This window comes from Pan troglodytes, chromosome 7, assembly GCF_028858775.2.
Source record: "Pan troglodytes isolate AG18354 chromosome 7, NHGRI_mPanTro3-v2.0_pri, whole genome shotgun sequence".
Lineage (NCBI taxonomy): Eukaryota > Metazoa > Chordata > Mammalia > Primates > Hominidae > Pan > Pan troglodytes.
This window is the reverse complement of record NC_072405.2, coordinates 143,360,435-143,379,508: the sequence shown is the minus strand read 5'-3', so window position 1 is coordinate 143,379,508 and position 19,074 is coordinate 143,360,435. Positions and strand designations below refer to the sequence as shown.

Here is a 19,074-nt window from a genome sequence, read left to right as displayed (position 1 = left end):
TCAGGTGGAGCGTGCACCAGGCACTTCTGGCAAGTGCTTCGTCTCTGCCCTCCGACAGCTCCCTCATGGCCCAGGAAGAGCCAGAGTCACCCCTCATTTCTCTCATTGCCTTGGGGTTTCCTGGCAGCAGGGTCCACCCTACATGTCCTCCAGGGCTTCCCCTCAGCAGGGACACTCCCCATGCTGTAGGCTGAATGAATGATGCAGAGGAAACCTCAAGCACAAAGCCACGTGCCTTTATTTCTCATTCATGACCTGAACATCAACTGAGTCTGCTCCAAAACATAGCAGTAGGAATCTGCACCCTCCTGCAGCTTAGCTTACCGGGTGGCATTCTCCAGAGCCCGGGAGAAGGAGGCATAGTCGTCCGTGGAGTGCTCCAGAGAGTAATACCATGTAGCAGCAGCCTCGACGCGGGCATCTGAGTCCTCGCCACCCAGAGAATTCTGCAGTGCCTGGTAAAAGGCTGTTTTGCTACTGGTCCGGCCTTGACTTTCCTCAAATTGCTAGAAAAAAAAAAGATATGAAATTCCTCAGTTGGATTCTGAAAGGTCCAAGTCAGTGTCCCTCAAACCCTTGCTCTAGAATTTTCTCTCTGGGAAGCAGTGGGGCATGGCATTAAACACAAGTGGAAGCCAGACTGTCTGAGTTCGAATCCCAGCTCTGCCTCCTTCTAGCTGTGTGTCCTTAAGCAAATGGCTATCCCTCTCTGTGCCTGCCTTCCCCATCTGAAAATGGGAGTGCCTGCCACATAGGATTATGGCAAGTAGTTACAATGGTACCTGGCACTTAATAAGTGCTCTGTTAAGGTTAACCATTGTTGCAGTCTGAGAACAGGTCAAACCCCCGAGTTTCACTTGCTTTCCTGGGCTCCTTGCTCAGCCAACTCATGAGTAACTGTGGTCTGGTCATGTTAGGAGAGCTAAATTCAGTTTCATTCATGGACTCAGTCACTCATCATATGAATGCTTCATGCACACTTTCATACAGATAGTTATGCTTCACCAGGGCCAGCAGTGCCCCAGGCTTGGAGAAACAGCCACAAACATGCCGATCAAGCTCCCTGTCTCTTGGGGCTCACGTTCTAGTGGCAGAGGTGGAAAATGAGCAAATAAATATATGGTATATCAGGGAACAGGTGCTACAAAGAAATATAAGGCCATATACGAAGGATATGGAATGCTGGGGCTGGGGCTATTTTATATAGGATGGCCAGGAAAGGCACGCAGTTCTCTGGGGGATGTGTGTCCAGATGGGAGCAACTTTTTCTATTTTCTTTTCTCTGTCTTTCTCTTTCCTTCCTTCATGCTTCCCCTTTTCTCTCCCTTCCCTCACCTTCTCTTCCCCTCCCCTTCTCTCCCCTTCTCTCTCCTTCTCTCTCTATTTCTCTCTGAAACTCCCCCCTCTCTCTGTTCCTTCCTTGTTCTGGTTTTGCTGCTGTCTGCACTGTGGGAGTCTGGGGCCATTCACTGCCTTCCCCCAGGACCCAGTTTTCTCCTTTCTGAAGACAATGGGCAGGGGAAAGTCTGGGATGCAGCCCCTGGTGTGAGGCCCAGCCTCCTGGGCCCCAGCACAGTCCTGTGTTATGTGTTTACATATTTCTAGGACCTTATGTAAACGGTGCAACGTGCTTATCAGCACACTCTGGTGTGCTTCTCCAAACATTTACAAGCACACAGGACCTGTGATTAGAATTCCATCAATGTGATTAGAATTCCATCAATGAGCAATCCCTCCTGGGTAAGCACAGTCCCTCCTGGGTGGGAAGAGCCCCTCCTGGGTGGGCACAGCCACTCCTGGGTGAACACAACCACTCCTGGGTGAACACAGCCACTCTTGGGTGGGAACAGCCCCTCCTGGGTGGGAACAGCCCCTCCTGGGTGAACGTAGCCACTCCTGGGTGAACACAGCCCCTTCTGGTGGGATGGCTGACTCTCCACCCGGCTGAACGAGAAGCCAGGCTGAACCACCCTGTGGACTAACTGATCCTTCAGGATGACCAAAGCCAGGAGGGCATGCAAAGAGGGCTTTGTTCTCATTCTATCAATAACATTTTGATTATTGGAAAAAAAAGTCTGGAGCAAATATGAAATTGGGAGATCTGAATGGTGAATCTGTGAATATTCATCATATCAGCGACTTTTAAATATTTTGACCATGATCATGTAAGAAAGTTATCTTATACATAACAGAACACACATGGACATACACAGACACAGACCTGAAATAGCACTCACGAATAATGTTCACACTCCATACTCTTACCATCTACAACGCATCTGAGAGTTTCCATTCTATTCTACCCTAGTCTAGTCTAGTCTGTTCAAAAAAATACTCACCTACAATCTATTATGTGGACTCTACAACCTGCTCATAGTTTAGGGAAAAAACTGCATTATATTCTCTGTCCTTTTCTGCCTGGAATATTTCATTACAAAAATGATATTAGTAACCCACTGGCACCCCTCTTACTATTTCTAAATTTTGTGCTAAACATTTCACACATATGTTTCGAGGAAGCATCAAAATAACAAGGTGAATTGGGCATGATGTTATCCCATTTTACGAACCATAATTCTGAGGCTGAGAGAACCTGCCTAGCTTGTTTAGGGTCACACAGACAGGATGAATGAGGTGAGATTTAACCCCAGGTCTTACTGCTGGTAAGAGACAGGCTCGTTCCCCCAGTTATAACTTAAGCAGGACCCCACATCAGAGCTGTGGACACTGGGACCTCGGCCCATGGAAGGATGGGTGGTTTTTGCCCATGAAGTGCCTGGCCCAGAGCAGTGAAAAGAGCATTGAGTTTGGAGTTAAAACTTAGGGTTCAAGTGCTAACTGCCAAATTTGGGGGGATCTTGGAAAATATATTTTTTCCTCTCTCTGAGCCAGACATCTTCCAAATGTGAATGTATTGTGTGTATTCATATGGGCCCTGTTTTTGTCTCCTGTGAAGATGAAGTGAACAAAGCAGTCACCTGCTAAAGATCCCACTCCTAGTCGTGGCTGGTTGTTCGTGGGTGCGGGCTAAGAAGAGCCAGGAAGTCTCAGTGCAAGGTGCAATGGCCTGGAGCTGGCAACCCAGATTTGGGTTCCAGCTCTTGCATTTCCCAGCTGTGTGGCTTTGGGCAAGTCACTTAGCCTCTCTAATCCTCAGGCTCCTCATAGGCAAAATGGAGTTAAGTAAAATCTATTTCACAGCGTTGTTTTGAGAATTAGAAATAACGTTTTGAAGCACCTCGCTCAAAGTCTGGCATACGCCCTTAATCAAAAGACCTACTTGTATCCATCAAGGGTTTAATTGGTTTCAATTAGAAAACTGAAGCATGAACACAGGGCCCCAAACCGCTTTATTAGATGAAGAAAGCATCTAAAAAATGCTATGTGTATCTATCTTCATGGAAGAAGGCTCTCTTGCTTTTATTTCTATTCTAATTCCTTCATACAAATAATATGAATATTTGAAAAACTGTGCAAGAAAATATAATAGTTCGTTCCAGTGGCTGTCTCAATGCTGCAGCCTGTTTGCTCAGCTCTGAGCTGTGAACATGGAGATTGGGCGATGAGTGAAGGCAGGTGGGGCAGGCAGAAGGTGCCAAATTCGAGGGCCAAGTACTGCTCACAGATGCTTTATAAAGAAGGAATCCATGATGCCCCCACCTCAGATATTGGGTGGGTCTAATGCCCCGGGCTGGAGCGGAAGTGGGGAGAACTCAGTTCTGGGAGCCCAGGAGGGTACAAGGACAAGGGTGCAGTGGCACTAAAGTGGGTTCTCCCCAGGCTGCTTTGCTACGTGGGAGGCATAATCTGCCTTCAAATCTTAACATGAGGGAGCTATACTGAGGTCTGGGCACCAGGATCTCCAAGTCCCAGCACCCGCTATCTGGCAATCACTGTACAAACTCGAGAGAGTGGCTTTCTCTCTCTGGGCACCATTTTCTCATACATAACATGAGGGGGTCATAGTGAGAGCCCTAGCCAAGATACTAATGCCTCCTGGGCTGCAGAGGAGTAAAACAAGTTCATAAACTGTCTCCTCCCTGTACAATGCCATTTGCTGGAACTTAGAGGAGACTGCCAAGGGGTGAGAATGATGCTGCCTGAGTCACGTCGGCAAAGGGAGTAGCCGAGGTCAGCACAAGTGCCACGCACCAAGCACCCATTGTGTGTCAGATGCTGTGCTGGGCCCCTGGTGCACCCTCTTCTCATTTGCTCCCGTAACCATCCTGAGGGGGTGGACAAGGAAACTGGCTCAGAGAGGCTAAGTGCTGTCTTACACAGCTGAGTAAGTCACACAGGTGGGGAACAAACCCAGCTGTGCTTTGCCCTTGCCACCCAGACGAGCTGCCACTTGGCCTTCAATTTCTGTGACTCCTGAGAACTAGGCTGCTGAAATATTACCAAAATGCCCAGGCCATGTGAGGAGTGCTGTTTCCTCAACACCAAATGTTCTCTCTTACTTTTAAGCCTTTGCGCCTGCTGTTCCTCCTGCCTAAACACCTTTCCCTAGTTTGCCTGGATAACAGCTATTGAACTAGACACATGCTTTTTAATCCAATAAGCGTTAAAGTAGACTGAAATCTTGATAAAATACAGATTCTGACTCAGCAGGTCCAGAGTGTAGCCCAGGAATGTGCATTTTAACAAGCTCCCAGGTGATGCTGATGGCGTTGGCCTGGGAACTTCACAGTCAGCAATCAGATTATAATAGAAAATCCAGGTTTTGCTCAGGGCTCACCTCCTCCAGGAAACAGGACAGATAATGGTTGAAAGGTCAGGCTCTAGAGATAATGGTTGAAAGGGCAGAACTACCTTGTAGTTCCAGGACCCCGAGTAAATTGCTGCCTCTCTCTGTTGCTCAGTTTCCTTCTTTAGACAAGGTAGATAATGAAAAATGCCTATTGCATGAATTATTAACAGATCCCAATGAAACATGCATTAAAAGTGTTTAGCACAGTAGTTGGCACATGGTCAACAACCTTGAGTGATGATTATTAACCTGTCCCAGGCTAAAGCGGGGGCCCCCATGGCCCTCAGGACCCAGGTGCTGTGATGTTAGTTTATTTGCCTATTGTTCCAGAGTACTACATGGCAAAGGGGGCAGGGATTGTGTCCATAGCCCCAGTGCTCAGTATGGTGACAGGCATGTCATAGGTAAATATGCATTGAGTGAACGACCTCTGTAGAGATAATACAGGTTAGAGGCTGAAAGTAGGATGCTAAAGTCAAACCTCTTGGGTTTCAAATCCCAGAGTTGGAAAGGTCTGGGCTTGGAGGGTAACTGTGCGACTTCTTAGCTGTATGAACTTGGGAAAGTTATATAATCGCTCTATGTCTATTTCCTCATCTGTAAAATGGGCACAACAAATTACCCTCATCATAAAACCGTCATGAAGTTAGATGAGATGAAACCTGCAAAGTGCTTAGCACTGTGTCTATTGTCGTTGCTGTTAGATATTTGTAGACTCACCCTTGAGCCCAATTCAGACAGGCCAGGGAAAGTCCATGTCTTAGAGAGAGAGGCCTGAGCAGAACTTTGTCCCCACTGAGCTTGAGCCCAAACACTTGGAACCCTTTTTCCAAACCCCTGCTAGATAAAGGAGTGGTCCCCAGGCCGGGCGTGGTGGCTCACACCTGTAATCCTAGCACTTTGGGAGGCTGAGGCAGGCAGATCACAAGGTCAGGAGATCGAGACCATCCAGGTTAACACAGTGAAACCCCGTCTCTACTAAAAATATGAAAAAAAAAAAATAGCTGGGTGTGGTGGCACACACCTGTAGTCCCAGCTACTTGGGAGGCTGAGGCAGGAGAATGGCGTGAACCTGGCAGACAGAGCTTGCAGTGAGCCACGATCACACCACTGCACTCCAGCCTGGGTGACAGTGAGACTCTGTCTCAAAAAAAAAAAAAAAAAAAAGAAGAAGAAAAGAAAAGAAAAAGGACTGGCCCCAATCATGGATGGAGCCTCCTTCATGGGTTCTGTGGAAACTCCTTCTAAGATGAGCTTTTAGGAGTGCTAGGACACCAAGCCCTGGGCACTGCAAAAATAAGTCTCTCTTGCATAAAATGATCTAGAACACCTTCACAGCCAGGTAGCTGGAGGGATGAGGCCCAGTTTATGCTCCCATGAGACTGAGATTAGAATTCCACATTTTATGGGGATCTGACACACTAATTGGGTGCAGCCTTGATGACTGGTCAATATTTTGGAGATGACCCAAAAGTTGTCTCCCAAATAGTGGGAGATAAATTCCCAAGCCCCACTGGGGTGCAAGGGAATGTGAAGGGGCACATTTTCAGCAAGACCTGGGATGTACATTCCTTCATGATTGGCGAGGCCCTGAGCACAGATGCCATTGCCAGTTTAATTAGAGAGTCAGCAGGCGGGAGTGGAGGCCACCGTGTGACTGCATGTGCTGACTTCCACAAGCTGTAATTACAGGCGGGGTCTGCCTTAGACAGTAGATTTGTTACAGGCAGGAATTACACAAAGGGCTGTCATGAACTGGCCAGTCCTTGGTGTGTGCTTTTAAAGGACTGCCGTTAACACATCCTAATGAAAAGTAAGAGCCCTTGGAAACACCGAGGGACTGAGCAGGGCCTCAGCATCAACCTGAATGTCTCGGGGCCCAGTGGATTGAATGTGAAATTTGGCATTTGAGAGACTCAGGTTCAAATCTAGCTCTATTCTGTGGCCTCAGAAGATTCACCTCCAATGAACAAATGTGTTCACTGGATATGCCTGTCTGTGCCTTCATTTCGGGTCAATAAAATGGGGTTGATGTTAGAACAAAATGCATTAATGATTATAAAGAGGCTGACACGTGGGAGACAATAAATATGACTTCTCTCTTCCTTCTAGTTAGTAAATGATTAAAAAGAAAATCAGCAAGGCAGGTGAGAAATGCCCTTTAGTTCACGCCGAGTGGTGTCTGAGAGACACGATGAGAACACATGGCTGCAGGCCTTTGCTGTTCATCCTACCGTCCCTTCAACAACTATGCTCGGAGTGCCTGAGTATGCCAGGAGCAGCTCGAGGCATTTGGGACACATCAGCGAACAATCGGGCTGTTCTCTGCCTGCATGGGGCTTCTAGTTCTGTGAGACAGGCTGACAATATACAGCACATCTATGTGATATGGACTGTCCTGGGGCGATAAGGAACAAGATTCGCACGTAGAACAGGAAGCCAGAAAGGGGACGGGGGAGCTGGGCGGTGAGGGTTCCAGTTGTGCCCTGGGGAGCTGGGTTAGGCAGCGTGGAGGATGGTTGAGTCCAGACTAGAGAGGGTGGGGTTCAGACATGCGGACAGCTGGGTGAGGGGGAGCAGCGAGGTCCACGGGGTCAGTGGAGTGATGAGGGCAGAGGAGCAGGGGAGAAGCCAAAAAGAACAGAGGGCTGGGTGGCTGGGAGAGCCTCACCCTACCTTTTGTTGTTTTGCTTCAGGCGGGACCTGGGAGAAGGGCTTCCCCATCCTGGTTTGCAAATGTGACCTGCCAGAGAGCATGGAGCACAGAGCAGGCCAGGCCGGGTGTCCTTGCATTGGCCCCAGGCACTGCAGAGCCTCAGTAAGGAGCTGACTGGCCCCTCAGCGCTGCTTCCCCCTGGCCCTGCCTCCTGCTGCAAACTCCAAGGCCAGCACACTCTGCAGGCCACACTGCCCTCTCCTCAGGGAATGGCCCTTCCTCCTCTTGGACTGAGGGCCCTCCTTCTCTCTGAGGCTCAGTCTTTGCTGCCCACAGCCCTGGAGCCCCTCGCTGGGCAAACCCCCACCACTGGCTCTTTTGGACCTTCAGTGTGCAGCTCTCCATGAGTCCCACCCCCACCTAGAGCTAAAGTGCCTGCCTGGCAGTCCCCAACACGAGGGTCTCCTCCATCTGCTTCATCCAGGTGCTCTCAGCTAGATGTGCACTCCAAGAGCATGTCTACATGGTGGGCTCCAACTGTCCTATAGCCTCTTTACCATATGGCCATCTGGCTACCCCAACCTCCATCAAGGTCACTGATAACCTTGCAGAGGTCCACCAGCAGACGCCCCATCCCCCACCTCTCCATCTCCTCCTCCCAGTCAGCTCTGCCTCAGGCTAATTTCTGGAACCCCGTTCTGCTGTCTCTGACTACTCTTGAAAGCCAAGGCTCCCAGCTGCCACCCTGTCCCCTTTTCCTCCCATTCTGTCCACGAATGCTTGTGGGGTGGGGCCATTTCCTCTCCTTGCTTCAAGAATGACCTATTAAGCTAATGATTCCCAAATCTCTCTCCAGCTTGAACCTCACACCTTCATATAAATGCCCCACATCACCTGGAAATCTCTCAGGCCCCTCAAACTCAACCTAGGCACAATTTAACTTCGTCATCCATATGTGTTCTTCCTCACCTCTAGAACCTTCTTCCCCTGCTATTTCCCTATCCTTAGTGACTAAGACCAGCCCTCAATTACCTGATTAAAACACAGGTATTTCCTGATTGCTCCTAAAATCATTCCCCTCTTCCCCTACATTTTGCTGTAGCCTGTGCCTACGATCTTCCTCCTGAGTGACACCTGCCCCCACCTCCGGTCCACCCCTACTGCTGTCCTAGTTCACAGCACATCTCCTCTACCACACTGGGGCAGAAGCAGAGATGCTGCTCTTGGCAGGGGCTTAGGGGAGGAATGCTTTGTACACAGACAGCCTGTAGTCAATTTTTGCTCATTGATAATGCTCCAATTTTTGAAAAATGGTTGTAACATCACAGGTTGGGGAAGAAGGAGACACAGAGCAGAATCCCCACCAGAAAAGTAGGAAGCCTACCAGAGTTCACCTGCTTCTTGCAAGATTATATGAATGGGTGAGTGAATGGATACACAAATGCTCCAGAATTCTCTAGAGCTCTGAGGTAGATGGAGACACAACACTCCTTTGTTCATTAGAGGGACATGAATTGAAGACCAACCTAGTAGGAACTGAGGATTCCAAATGGACATGACACAATTCCTGTCATGGAGCAGAGCTTGGTGAAGTCAGTGGGGTCAGCTGGTGAATGAGCAAAGTGCTCTATGAATCCTGGGTGGCCGTTTGCATCCAGTGGAGAGCATCACTCAGTGGAGACAGGGTGGGTTTGGGAAGCAATGTGACCATGTCCTCACTTCCCCTCTTCCCCCAGCCTATTCCAATCAGCCTTTCCTTCCCGTTACTCCACTGAAATGGCCCTCATCAAGGTCTCCCATGACCTACAAGAGCCCAATCTCTGCCCTCATCTCTCTTGACTCTGTGACATTTGACTTTTGCTTCCTTTTGGAAATGCTTTCTTTTCTTGGCTTTTGTGATACCGCATTTTCTTGGTTTTCTTCCAAAGCTGTATCTACAGCCCTGACCTCTCTACTGAATTCCCAACTCATATAGTCAGCTGCCAACGCAAGATATATCCCAAATCTGATCTTTTTTACTGTGACCATGTCTGCAACCCTAATTTAAGTTACTAGCTCAACCCCTGGATTTCCACAATAGAGCCCAATCTGATCTCTACTTCCTGGGTCACACATCTCCTTACTCAATTTTCCATATAGCTGCCAGAAGTGTTCCTTTTTAAAACAGCGAATCAATATAATCACCTTCTATTATTAGCTTGAAACATTCCAGTAATTGCCCACTGCAAGGAGAATAAAGTCACTTTTCTGATGGCCTGCAAGATCTCATAACTGGTCTTCTTCATTCCTCTGACTTCCTCTCCTCCCAGTCCCTCCACTGGCCACTGGATCTCCTAGCACTGACCTCCCTGTGACCCCCAAACAGCCAGGATCACTCCTGCCCCAGGGCCTTTGCACCCACTCTGTACCTCAATCCCCATTGCTAGCTCCCCATTGCTCAGGCCTCAGTCCAGAAGTCACCTCCTCCAAAAAGCCTTCTCTGACTGCCCCTAAAGTAATTGCCCCATTCCATCGCCTCCTCTGCAATGGCCCCACTTCAGTGTTCTTCAGGGCAATTCTAAGATCTGAAATTCTTTATTTACTTACATCATCTGTGTCCTTTCATGAGAACATGAACTCTCTGAGTCAGAAGCTTTACCTGTTTAGGTTACAACTGTTCCCTCTAAAGCCTAGAGAGAGTCCAGCGCACAGAAGCCTCTGAATAATCTATGTTGGAGAGATGCTGCATGGGTTAATGCTTGAATGACTCCTGACTTCACTGCTCCTTATGGTGTTAAGGGACAAAGACTTACTTCTCCATCAAGCACAGCTTGCTCAGGGCCAAGGGCTCACTGCACTTTTAGGAACTCACAAAAGTATTTTCTTTCTAATTTCTTTTAAAATCAGAAGAAAAAATATAATAATAATGAAAATGTAATAATGAATCCAGCCAGGTTTACATTCATCTTTATAACAATGCCATCATGAAATACAATATTTTAATATTTTGGGGGGGACAAGTCAATCCTTCTGATCCTCAGCTTTCTCTGAACCATAATCCCAGCTCACAGGGCCCCTGGGGAGAATTAGACAAGGTGACGTGTAAGCCTCAGCTGTGAAGGGTAATGTGGGGTTATAGCTCCAGGGTGGAGGGTTTACAGTGTGCAAGGGCATCCTAGAGCCATGAGACCTACAGGGCTCTCTGGGTGTTGGGAGATACCTCTTTCGCTTCTTATAACACTGCAAGAGACAGACAGGGTGGCTCTCACTGTGTCCATTTGAAGGCTAAAGAAACTGCAGCTCAGAGCAGTTCAGCAACTCTCCTACATCGTGTGGCTAAAGCTAAGAATTGTGACCCATTTTTCTGAATCCAGGTCCCCGCGATGCCCTGGGTTCAGACCCTAACACCCTCCCGTCCCTGAGTGCTGGGGATTTAAGGCAGCAGTGCCTCCTTTCAGGAAATCACACACACACTGGAAACTCCTGCATACTCCTCTTACTATAATCTGTCACCAAAGACTGGATATTCCTGTGCTGGGGCTCGTGCCAGCGCCTCGGGCTGCCAGGTGCTGCTTTCCAACTCCCACATGGGCTGCCCTCCCCCTACTGCTACCCACAGGGCCCCCACTCCACCTGCTCCCAGACGAGGCCAACTCCTGGCCAAGCTCAGGGGCACAGTAGAGGCGCTCTGTTTCTGATTTTTCTTGCCTTCCTTGGAGATGCCTGTGCTTGGAAGGGAAGGCAGAACATTGCATCTTGGAACAAATCTGCTTTTGATCATGCAAATGAATGCCTGGATAATGTAGGCAGACTGTCAATTTCACCAGTTAGAAAGAAAGAGAAAAGGGGGAGAAATTCCCCATGACAGCGACTGATGAAGAATTTCAATAGAAAGCTGCTACTTCAGAAAATAAGATCATTTGCCGCGAATGGAGAACATCTCAGGCAGCCCTGATGCTCCACCGGTAGGTTGCTAACTTTGCTGTCATTAGGACCCCCTGGGTGGGCCATAGGTGGCCTGGGGTGGTATGTGGGGGAGGGTCTTCAGAGGGACTTGATGGATCCTGTACCCACCCTCCGTCTTTGGTCTGAAGAAAATGGGTGGGTCTCTGCTGGTGGTGAGTAGCTCCAGGGGGCAGGACTTGGAGTAAGAGGCTCCACTCCTGTCCCTCCGTGACTTCCCTGGGAAGCTGCACTGCATGTGTTTGTGGACTGGGATCCAGCTGATACTTATGCAGCGTCGGCATGAGTAGAGAACATGCATTTGTGTTTACTACAATTTGGAAAATTGGTCTCAGGTCAGCTGAGGTGGTTCAGAGATTGGACGTTCTTTGTATTCCTGCTTTCTGTGTATAATTATCTGAAGAAGGGATAACAGCTTTGGACACTAATCTTAATATTAAAATTAAAAAATTAAGGGAAAAGAACGAACATTTATTGAAGCCAAACTATTTTCCAGATATCGTTGTGTATTTGAATTTTTGAACATCTTTATGAGGATATTTACTAATCATCTCCCAACTTCACAGATAGGGAAACTGAGGCTTAGACTCTGGGTAACTTGGATGCTCATGATTGCAATCCAAGGACACCCAGGACACTCTCCCTGCTCTGTCAACACATGACCAAGGGAGCGGGGTCCTGGTCAGTTCCTGGCCATTGTGTCACTCCAGCTGACAGTGCTGCTATGGGGCCCAATGCCACCTGATCCCCACCTCCTGAGGTCTTGGAATAGATGTCCACTCTCCATATAGTATGTATCAATGGTGTTTCAGTTGTTTGCCTTGTCTGTTATCATCTACTGCAAGCCCTTCTGAGGGGAGGAATTCAATTTGTATTTTATGCTGAAACACCTGGCCCAGCATGACTAAACAAACAGGTGTTGGTGTTACAAAAACATGCTGGACACCCTGTTTAGATGGATGTGGCAGTTTACTGCAATTGATATGTCTTGTTTCTCAGCCCCAGATGGGGCAGGAGGGGCTGGGTGGGTATCAAAGGACAGAGGATGGAGTAAAAGGCATGGCTGAGATTGAGGCCCTCCAGAACCTGCCATCTTCAGGTCCTCCTTGGCTGATGGTGGTTGGACCCAGGTGCCATGGAGCCTTCTTGGGGGAAACAGAGAAATGCACAAGCCCAACTCTAAATTCAGGTTGGGAGTGGGCTGAGGCAAGGGAGGGCAATACAAGGGCACATTGGGTTGAAGTCCAGAGGAGTTTCCTCACTGTTGGGAGGGTGGCAGCATAGCTCATAACTCAGTTTCCACTTGGTTGTCCACTGTGCCCTCTTGCAGTTCTGTGTGGGGTAGAATCCTGAGGATCTCTCTAGGTGATGCTTGCGTATGGTAGGGGTAAGGTGGTGATAGTGCATCGCTGATCTAGTGTTTATCACAGATAGGGTAATGGGTAGAGCCTGTCACCCACCACCCTCTCCACTCCTGCCCTGCAATTGGGGTCAGAGACCTGCAGTGGAGACTTGGCTTTCCAAAGGACTAGTTAGCTCCTAGAGACATCCGGTAAACTTCACTAAGCCTTTCCCAGAAAAAAAATCGTGTTAAATACTGGTTCATAGTTCCCTACCTCACAGCCATACAGTTGAGATAAAGTAAAATAAGAGCATGAGTTACTTCACTTAGGCTAACCCCTAAGGCTATTGAAATTTTAAAATTATAAATAAATCAATAAATGACTACAGAAAAAAAAAGAATGTGGGTAGAATTGGAAAGCCCTTTGCACATCATAGCCTTTATTCTAGCTGGGTTTGCATACATTTCAGTACCCAGCACACCGTTGATGGTAGACGGAAGGCTCTCAGAGGAAAGCCTGGCTTTTCCCAGAGTGACGTCATGGGAAGAAGATATTTGGAGGCAGATAGAACTGGGTTTTAATTCTGGTTTCTCTCTGAAATATAGTAATAATATTCCCCACCTCATAGGGTAATAGTTGTGAGGGTGAATTATTTCATTGAAGACTTCCGGGTTAGGGCCCAGCACATAGTCAGTTCTTCATAATTTCATTCATTCATCCTAGTGAATGTTTATTGTGTGCCTGCTGTGTGCAATTTGTCTAGCAGAACTAGAAACATTTCTAGGCACCAGAGATATAGCAGTTTCAAACATTCTAGTTGGGGAAGAAAGACAACAGACAAATACATAATATGGCAGGAGGTTTGAGTGCTGGGGTAGGGTGTAGGATGTAGGGATAGAGAAGGCTGGGGATATGGCTTCCCTCCGAATCCAAGTGGTCAAGCAAGGTCTTTCTGATAAGCAGACCCTGAAGGAAGTAAGGCAGTGAGTTATCTGGGAAGAACATTCCAGAAGAAAAAACAGCAAATACCAGGACCCTGATATGGGATGTGCTCAGCCTATTTGAGAAACTCTAAAGGGATAAACCAGTCAGCCAAGAGGGAACAGCAGGAGTTAAGGTCAGAGAGCTAACAGAGGTCACATCAAATAGGCTCTGGCAGTTAATAGAAGACTGGATTTTTCCTCTGCATGAGAGGAGGCCACTGGAGAGAAGGCTTGGAGCAGAGGAGTAAAATGGTCTGACTTATAAAGGGATTGCTCTGGCTACTGTGCTTCTCATAGATTACAAGAGGCAAGGCAGGTGCAGAGAGAGAGTTGGGGGCTAGCACAAAAATCTCAAATAAAGTGGCTGGATCAGGGTGATAGCAGAAGAGGTAGGGGAGAAGGGTTTGGATTTGGGATACATTTTGAAAATACAGCCAACTGGATTTGCTGATAGAATGCTGGTAGGATATGAGAAAGCAGTGTCAGGAATGACTTTTGATTTTGAGCCTGAGTACAGAAGGATGAGTTGTTTAGTTGCTGAGTTGTTTACTGAGATGGTGAAGACTACAGAAGAACATGCTGCTTGGGGATGGGAGCAGAGGTGGAATCGGCAGTCCACTTTGGGTATGTTATGGATGAGACAATATGAGACATGTAAGTGAAGATGTCAAGTGGGCCATTGGCTAAACCAGTTCAGAGTTCAAGGGAAAAGTCCAGGAGGAATAAATCTGTATGCAGACACATGTTTAGGAGATGATTGCATGCAGTGGCACTGAGCCGTGAGCTGGCTTCCAGTCCCACCGTCACTACTCTCCTGCTGCAGGTAGTCCTCCTCATCAACCAGCACCTAGATGAGTTCTTGGCAGGATGCAGGCTCACAAAAGCTGCTCGGTGGCTTCACTAACTCGTGTCCCAAGGGAATGAATGAAGAAGTGAAGCCAGAAATGAATGGTCTAACCAATGAACAAATGTGCTGGGGGAACACTGCCCTGTGATTGGTATCTGGGATGACCGCCATGGAGCAGGGCTAGGAGCTGCTCTGCTGTGCCCTTAGAGAGGCTTCTCTATTTGGGGGTGCCCGATTTCAATGCTGGCTTCTCCAGCCAGGCCCCTGTTTGGCAGTGAGCCTCCTGCTGGTGGCCCCATCTTTCTTTGCAAGTAAACAAAGTAAGCTTTCCTTAAAAACCTTAGAGGGAAGCTCAATGAGAAGAATGCAAATGCATCCTTGAGTAGAGATCCCAGTCCTCTGGATTCAGGTATCTGGCTGGACTGCTTAAGGAATTCAGGACAAAGTTAGGAAACTTCTAGACACTCCTGGGACTGTGCTTGAACCAGGGAAGCCCAAGGCAGCCATAAGCCCACAGTCATCCCTCTCACAATGAACGGGCATAATCAGAAAACATGAGCCTGGGCTACGCTCTGAACACCATGGTCCCAGATCTGCCAATAAGAACAACCCCCTCACCCTCCCTGATGGATGGCATTTCCACTGAGTCGGGAGAGGTCTGGGAACTAACCACAGGGCCGCCCTCCTCCCTAGCGCCATCAGACCTTTCTAGGCTGATCCCAAGGCTCCTGGGAATATAAAATTAGTTCTTCCTCTCTTTCAAAAGTCGAAGATGGCCATGAAAAGTTTTCAGTACATGGTCCAAAGAGCCAGAGCTGTGAGGACACGGTGTCTTGTGCACAGAGATTTTGCATCCCCCGTAGGAGGGTATCAAATAAGGAGGTGAGTGGGAAATTGTCCCTGGTCAATGGCCAGCTCCATCCCAGTCGGCCCATGCCTCAGAGTACTGTCTCCAGGGCGGACAGTGTTTAGGGGCAGCAAGAGAATACTAAGATTAGAACTTCCATTTCTTTCTCTTGCTTTAACATTCTTTTGATTCAATAAAGTGTTTATAATAATTCAGGGTATTAGTACAAGAGTACACATGTATATAATTTATACTTAAATAACTAAACTTACTATTTCTTAACTGATGAGGGGCTTGATCAGAAGCAACTTGAGGATCCCTGTTTTAGAGACTACAAACTCTGAGGCAGTGGAGGAGAGTGGCACATTTCCAGTGATTCCTGAATGGTTGTCTTGTCCAATAATAAAATCTCAGCCCCTCGGGGTAAGGGCTATGCTGTGTGTGAGTGCTTGGCAGAAAAAATGTTGAAATGGATCAGGTACAAAAGGTATTTCACCCTGGCTGTGAGTTAGCTAGATGAAAGCTGAGGGTGACTAAGTTTTACTTGACACCCCCCCTTGCAACACAACAGACTCACTCATACACCCTCAGAGAGAACTCTATTGCTGCTCACATGCCACACCCACCTTCCAGATAGGAACCTTCAGAAATCAACTTCACATGCAAACCTCACCAGCCCTGCTTCTTTCTCTCTCTCTACATACACATGCACACATAAATATATATAATATGTAACACATTATGCATGTGTGTATATATACAGCAATAGTAATAATGCAAAATATTCTTTCTCACATCTCTACATCTCCAGAGGTAGCCAATGTTAATTGCATGTTGTGAATCTTTTTACTCAGTTATCCTTCTATGCAGAAAAACATACAAATATACACACTTACAAATATAAAGATACATACAGGTTGGTTTTTAAAAATATGAATGCTATCTTAATTTCACATTCCTCTACATGTTTTTTGTCATTTTACAATGTGTCACAGGCATCCCTTAAGCCAGCAGAGATAAATCTAGCTCATTCTTTTTAATATATGCATAATATTTAATAGCTTGTTTGTATCTTAATTTAGTCAACCATTTCCCTGTTAATGGACATTTGAGTTGCTTCCAATTTTTTGCCACAATAATCAATGCCACAATCAATCAATAAATAATGCAATGCAATAAATACTCTTGTATATATATCATGTAAAACTGGAGCTTTTATTGCTGTAGGATAGAGTCCCCAAGGTGAAATATATTACCCAAAGGAAATAGGATTATCCAAAGGGACTCAGGATCCTGTTTGGTTGCTTTCATGATTTAATAAAATTCCGGTTAGACTGCCTTATATTCAACAGAGGCAACAGAGACCCATGTCATGCATGTGCAGGGGAAGGTGCACTCCACCCACACCCAGAGTTGTCTTCTCTTTGTGCTTTATGCACACTGGGCTTCCCTGTAGGCTTGACCACCTACAAGGCTTTGGCCAAGAGTAGCTTGTCCAAGGCAGGGTGGGGTGGGCAGAGGAGCATGTGCTCAGCCTCTTCCAGGGTTAGCCACATCCTAGTAAGTGGCTGTAACTTCTGGCGAGAGCAGGAACTGTGCATTCAAGCAGACTGAAGACCTCACAGCTCACTCCCACTTCACTGTGCCTCCAGCAAGCCACACAAAGCTGCGTGTTTGCCAGGTGCATTGTGCATGCTCTCTTTACTAGGAAATTTAACTTGGAAGCCTGGTGCTTCAGTGTCTTTTTCAGGATTGGGAAAGGGTGATGATTTAACAAGAGTCCCTTCATCTCCCTGCCTCATCATCTCTCAGTTCTCAGTACAACAAGCATCCTCCATGAAATATGGGTGGCATGGTCCAGAATGTGGGTATTCTAACTTGCAGCCCTGAGCTGCAGAGCTTCTGGGTCAGCTCCAGTTTTCCACAGCGATTCATTCACAGCTGTAATTTGTGGATGTGCCTGTGTTGCTCACTACCCTGCAAGTGTCTAATTTCTAAATCCCTCCATTACCACCTCCTAAACTCACATAGGCATTGCACACTGTAGTTATTCAGCAATTGGTCAATATCTCTTGATCAAGTCAGACATTGAGGTCCAGAGCCCTTAGGAAATGCTCAGCTGGAGACATCCGAGGCCCCCTCCCTGCTTACCTTCACAGCCTTTGCTCTGTTGATGAGCCCATCGTCCTGAGAACTCCCAATGAGCAGATCGACCTCTACCCGTAAAGACCTCTTCAGTGCTCTGGCTGGAGGCTCACGGAGGAACTGGCCATCGATCACAGGACCCCAGTAGTGGAAAGGGCCACTCACGGCCAGGAGCTGCATTGGATGCAACAATAATCAGTTGTCCTGGAATAATCAGTTGCATTGCTTTGCATAAAGAGGTCTTAACCATACTGAATGCCAATACTGGTTATCCATCTATGACTCTACTGAGAAAAAGTGACCAGGACAACTGGCAGGCCGGACACCATGTGACAAAGTCAGGGGCTGGAAGGTGAATGAATCTCACTCTCAGCAACGATGGTCTCCAGGGGAGCATCCCAGAGGTAACAGCAGATCCCCAGGTAGGGATGGGAAAGCCTGAGCCTGTAGGTGGGTGAGGAAGGCAGGAGGAGACAGTGGTTGAAGAGGAGGCAGTGACTCTGACAGGTGAAATTCACCAGCTCCAGTTATGATCAAATTAGCCTGCACTTAGGGGAGCTGAGAATAAGACCTGCTCCAATTCTGTGAGTCCAGACTCATTGCTAAGGTGATCAGGCCATCAATTGCCATGACAATTATTCCTGCTAATGTCCCCTTCATTAATGTGAAGGCCAGCCAGAGATTTGGTGTGCAAGCAAGAACTTTGCATGCTATAAAGGGAACACACAGCTATCCCATATAAGGGAGTGAAGTGACTCAAATACACTGCCATCTGTGAAGCCATGTCTGCAATACTCAACACATCTAGCTGTGACCTGTTAAGGGTTTGGTCCCCTGCCCACCACGGTCCTGGAGTGAGGCCAAATCCTTCACATGTGTTACTTCATTTTCTCCTCCTACTCTATAAGGTCTGCATAACTATTCCCATGTTATAAATAAGAAAAACAAATTGCAGAGGCATCTGTCTACCCTCAGTGCCCATGTTTGGACTGTTGCAGGCTGTGGTGCATGCACAGCTCTAGAGGCTAGGGAATGTGAGTTCCAGCTCCAGTTGGTCATCAGCCTCATGTGTGGTATGGCTGGGGTGGGTGACACCTCCTTCCTAGGTCTTCATTTTCTATTTGTAAAAGACCAGAGAATGTCCCTTCCCAACTTGCACTTAAGTGCTCACCTTGGTCTGGGCATCATTGAGGACACTGGCAGGCTTCTGGCGGAGGCAGGACACCACTTCTTGGCTGGATGACATGGGGCAGCTGACCTCCTTTGCCAAAGCAATTGCCTGCTGCTGAGCCCTCTCATGGCTGATGACGGCGGCCGGGGAGAGTGCGGAGCCTCCCTGGAAGAGAAAGCAGGCTCAGGGCTGATGGTTCAGATCATCTCCAGCCCCTGCTCACCTGGAGCCCTCAGTGCCACTCAGGGTTCTGCATCCTTCCTCCAAGCTTGGGAGTCCCAGGACCCATTCTGGGGATGCACACAATGGGAAGATCAGGATTGGTCAACAGCATATCAGCATGCAGTGTGATACTGAACAGATGTCTCTCTAGGCCTCAGTTTCCTAACC

The 19,074-nt window shown here is 47.7% G+C and overlaps 2 protein-coding genes across 8 annotated transcripts in view; one reads left to right on the top strand and one right to left on the bottom strand.

Annotated features, from left to right (window-relative positions):
* TG (thyroglobulin) overlaps positions 1–19,074 on the bottom strand; it is a 269,572-nt gene that overhangs the window by 20,993 nt on the left and 229,505 nt on the right. For all 4 annotated transcript variants that reach the window (XM_016959884.4, XM_016959885.4, XM_016959886.4 and 1 more), the window contains 3 exons: positions 18,685–18,849; positions 17,520–17,687; positions 325–506 (listed from right to left, as the gene is read on the bottom strand). In XM_016959884.4, the coding sequence (XP_016815373.4) occupies positions 325–506; positions 17,520–17,687; positions 18,685–18,849 (515 nt within the window). The remainder of the gene's footprint in view (positions 1–324; positions 507–17,519; positions 17,688–18,684; positions 18,850–19,074) is intronic.
* SLA (Src like adaptor) overlaps positions 10,860–19,074 on the top strand; it is a 66,526-nt gene continuing 58,311 nt past the window's right edge. For 2 of the 4 annotated variants that reach the window (XM_016959890.4, XM_016959888.4), the window contains exon 1: positions 10,883–11,350. In XM_016959890.4, coding sequence (XP_016815379.1) covers positions 11,340–11,350 — 11 coding nt within the window. In that variant the 5' untranslated portion in view covers positions 10,883–11,339. Of the gene's footprint in view, positions 11,351–19,074 lie in introns of all 4 variants that reach the window. The other 2 variants (XM_063817391.1, XM_016959891.4) reach the window with 2 other exon arrangements.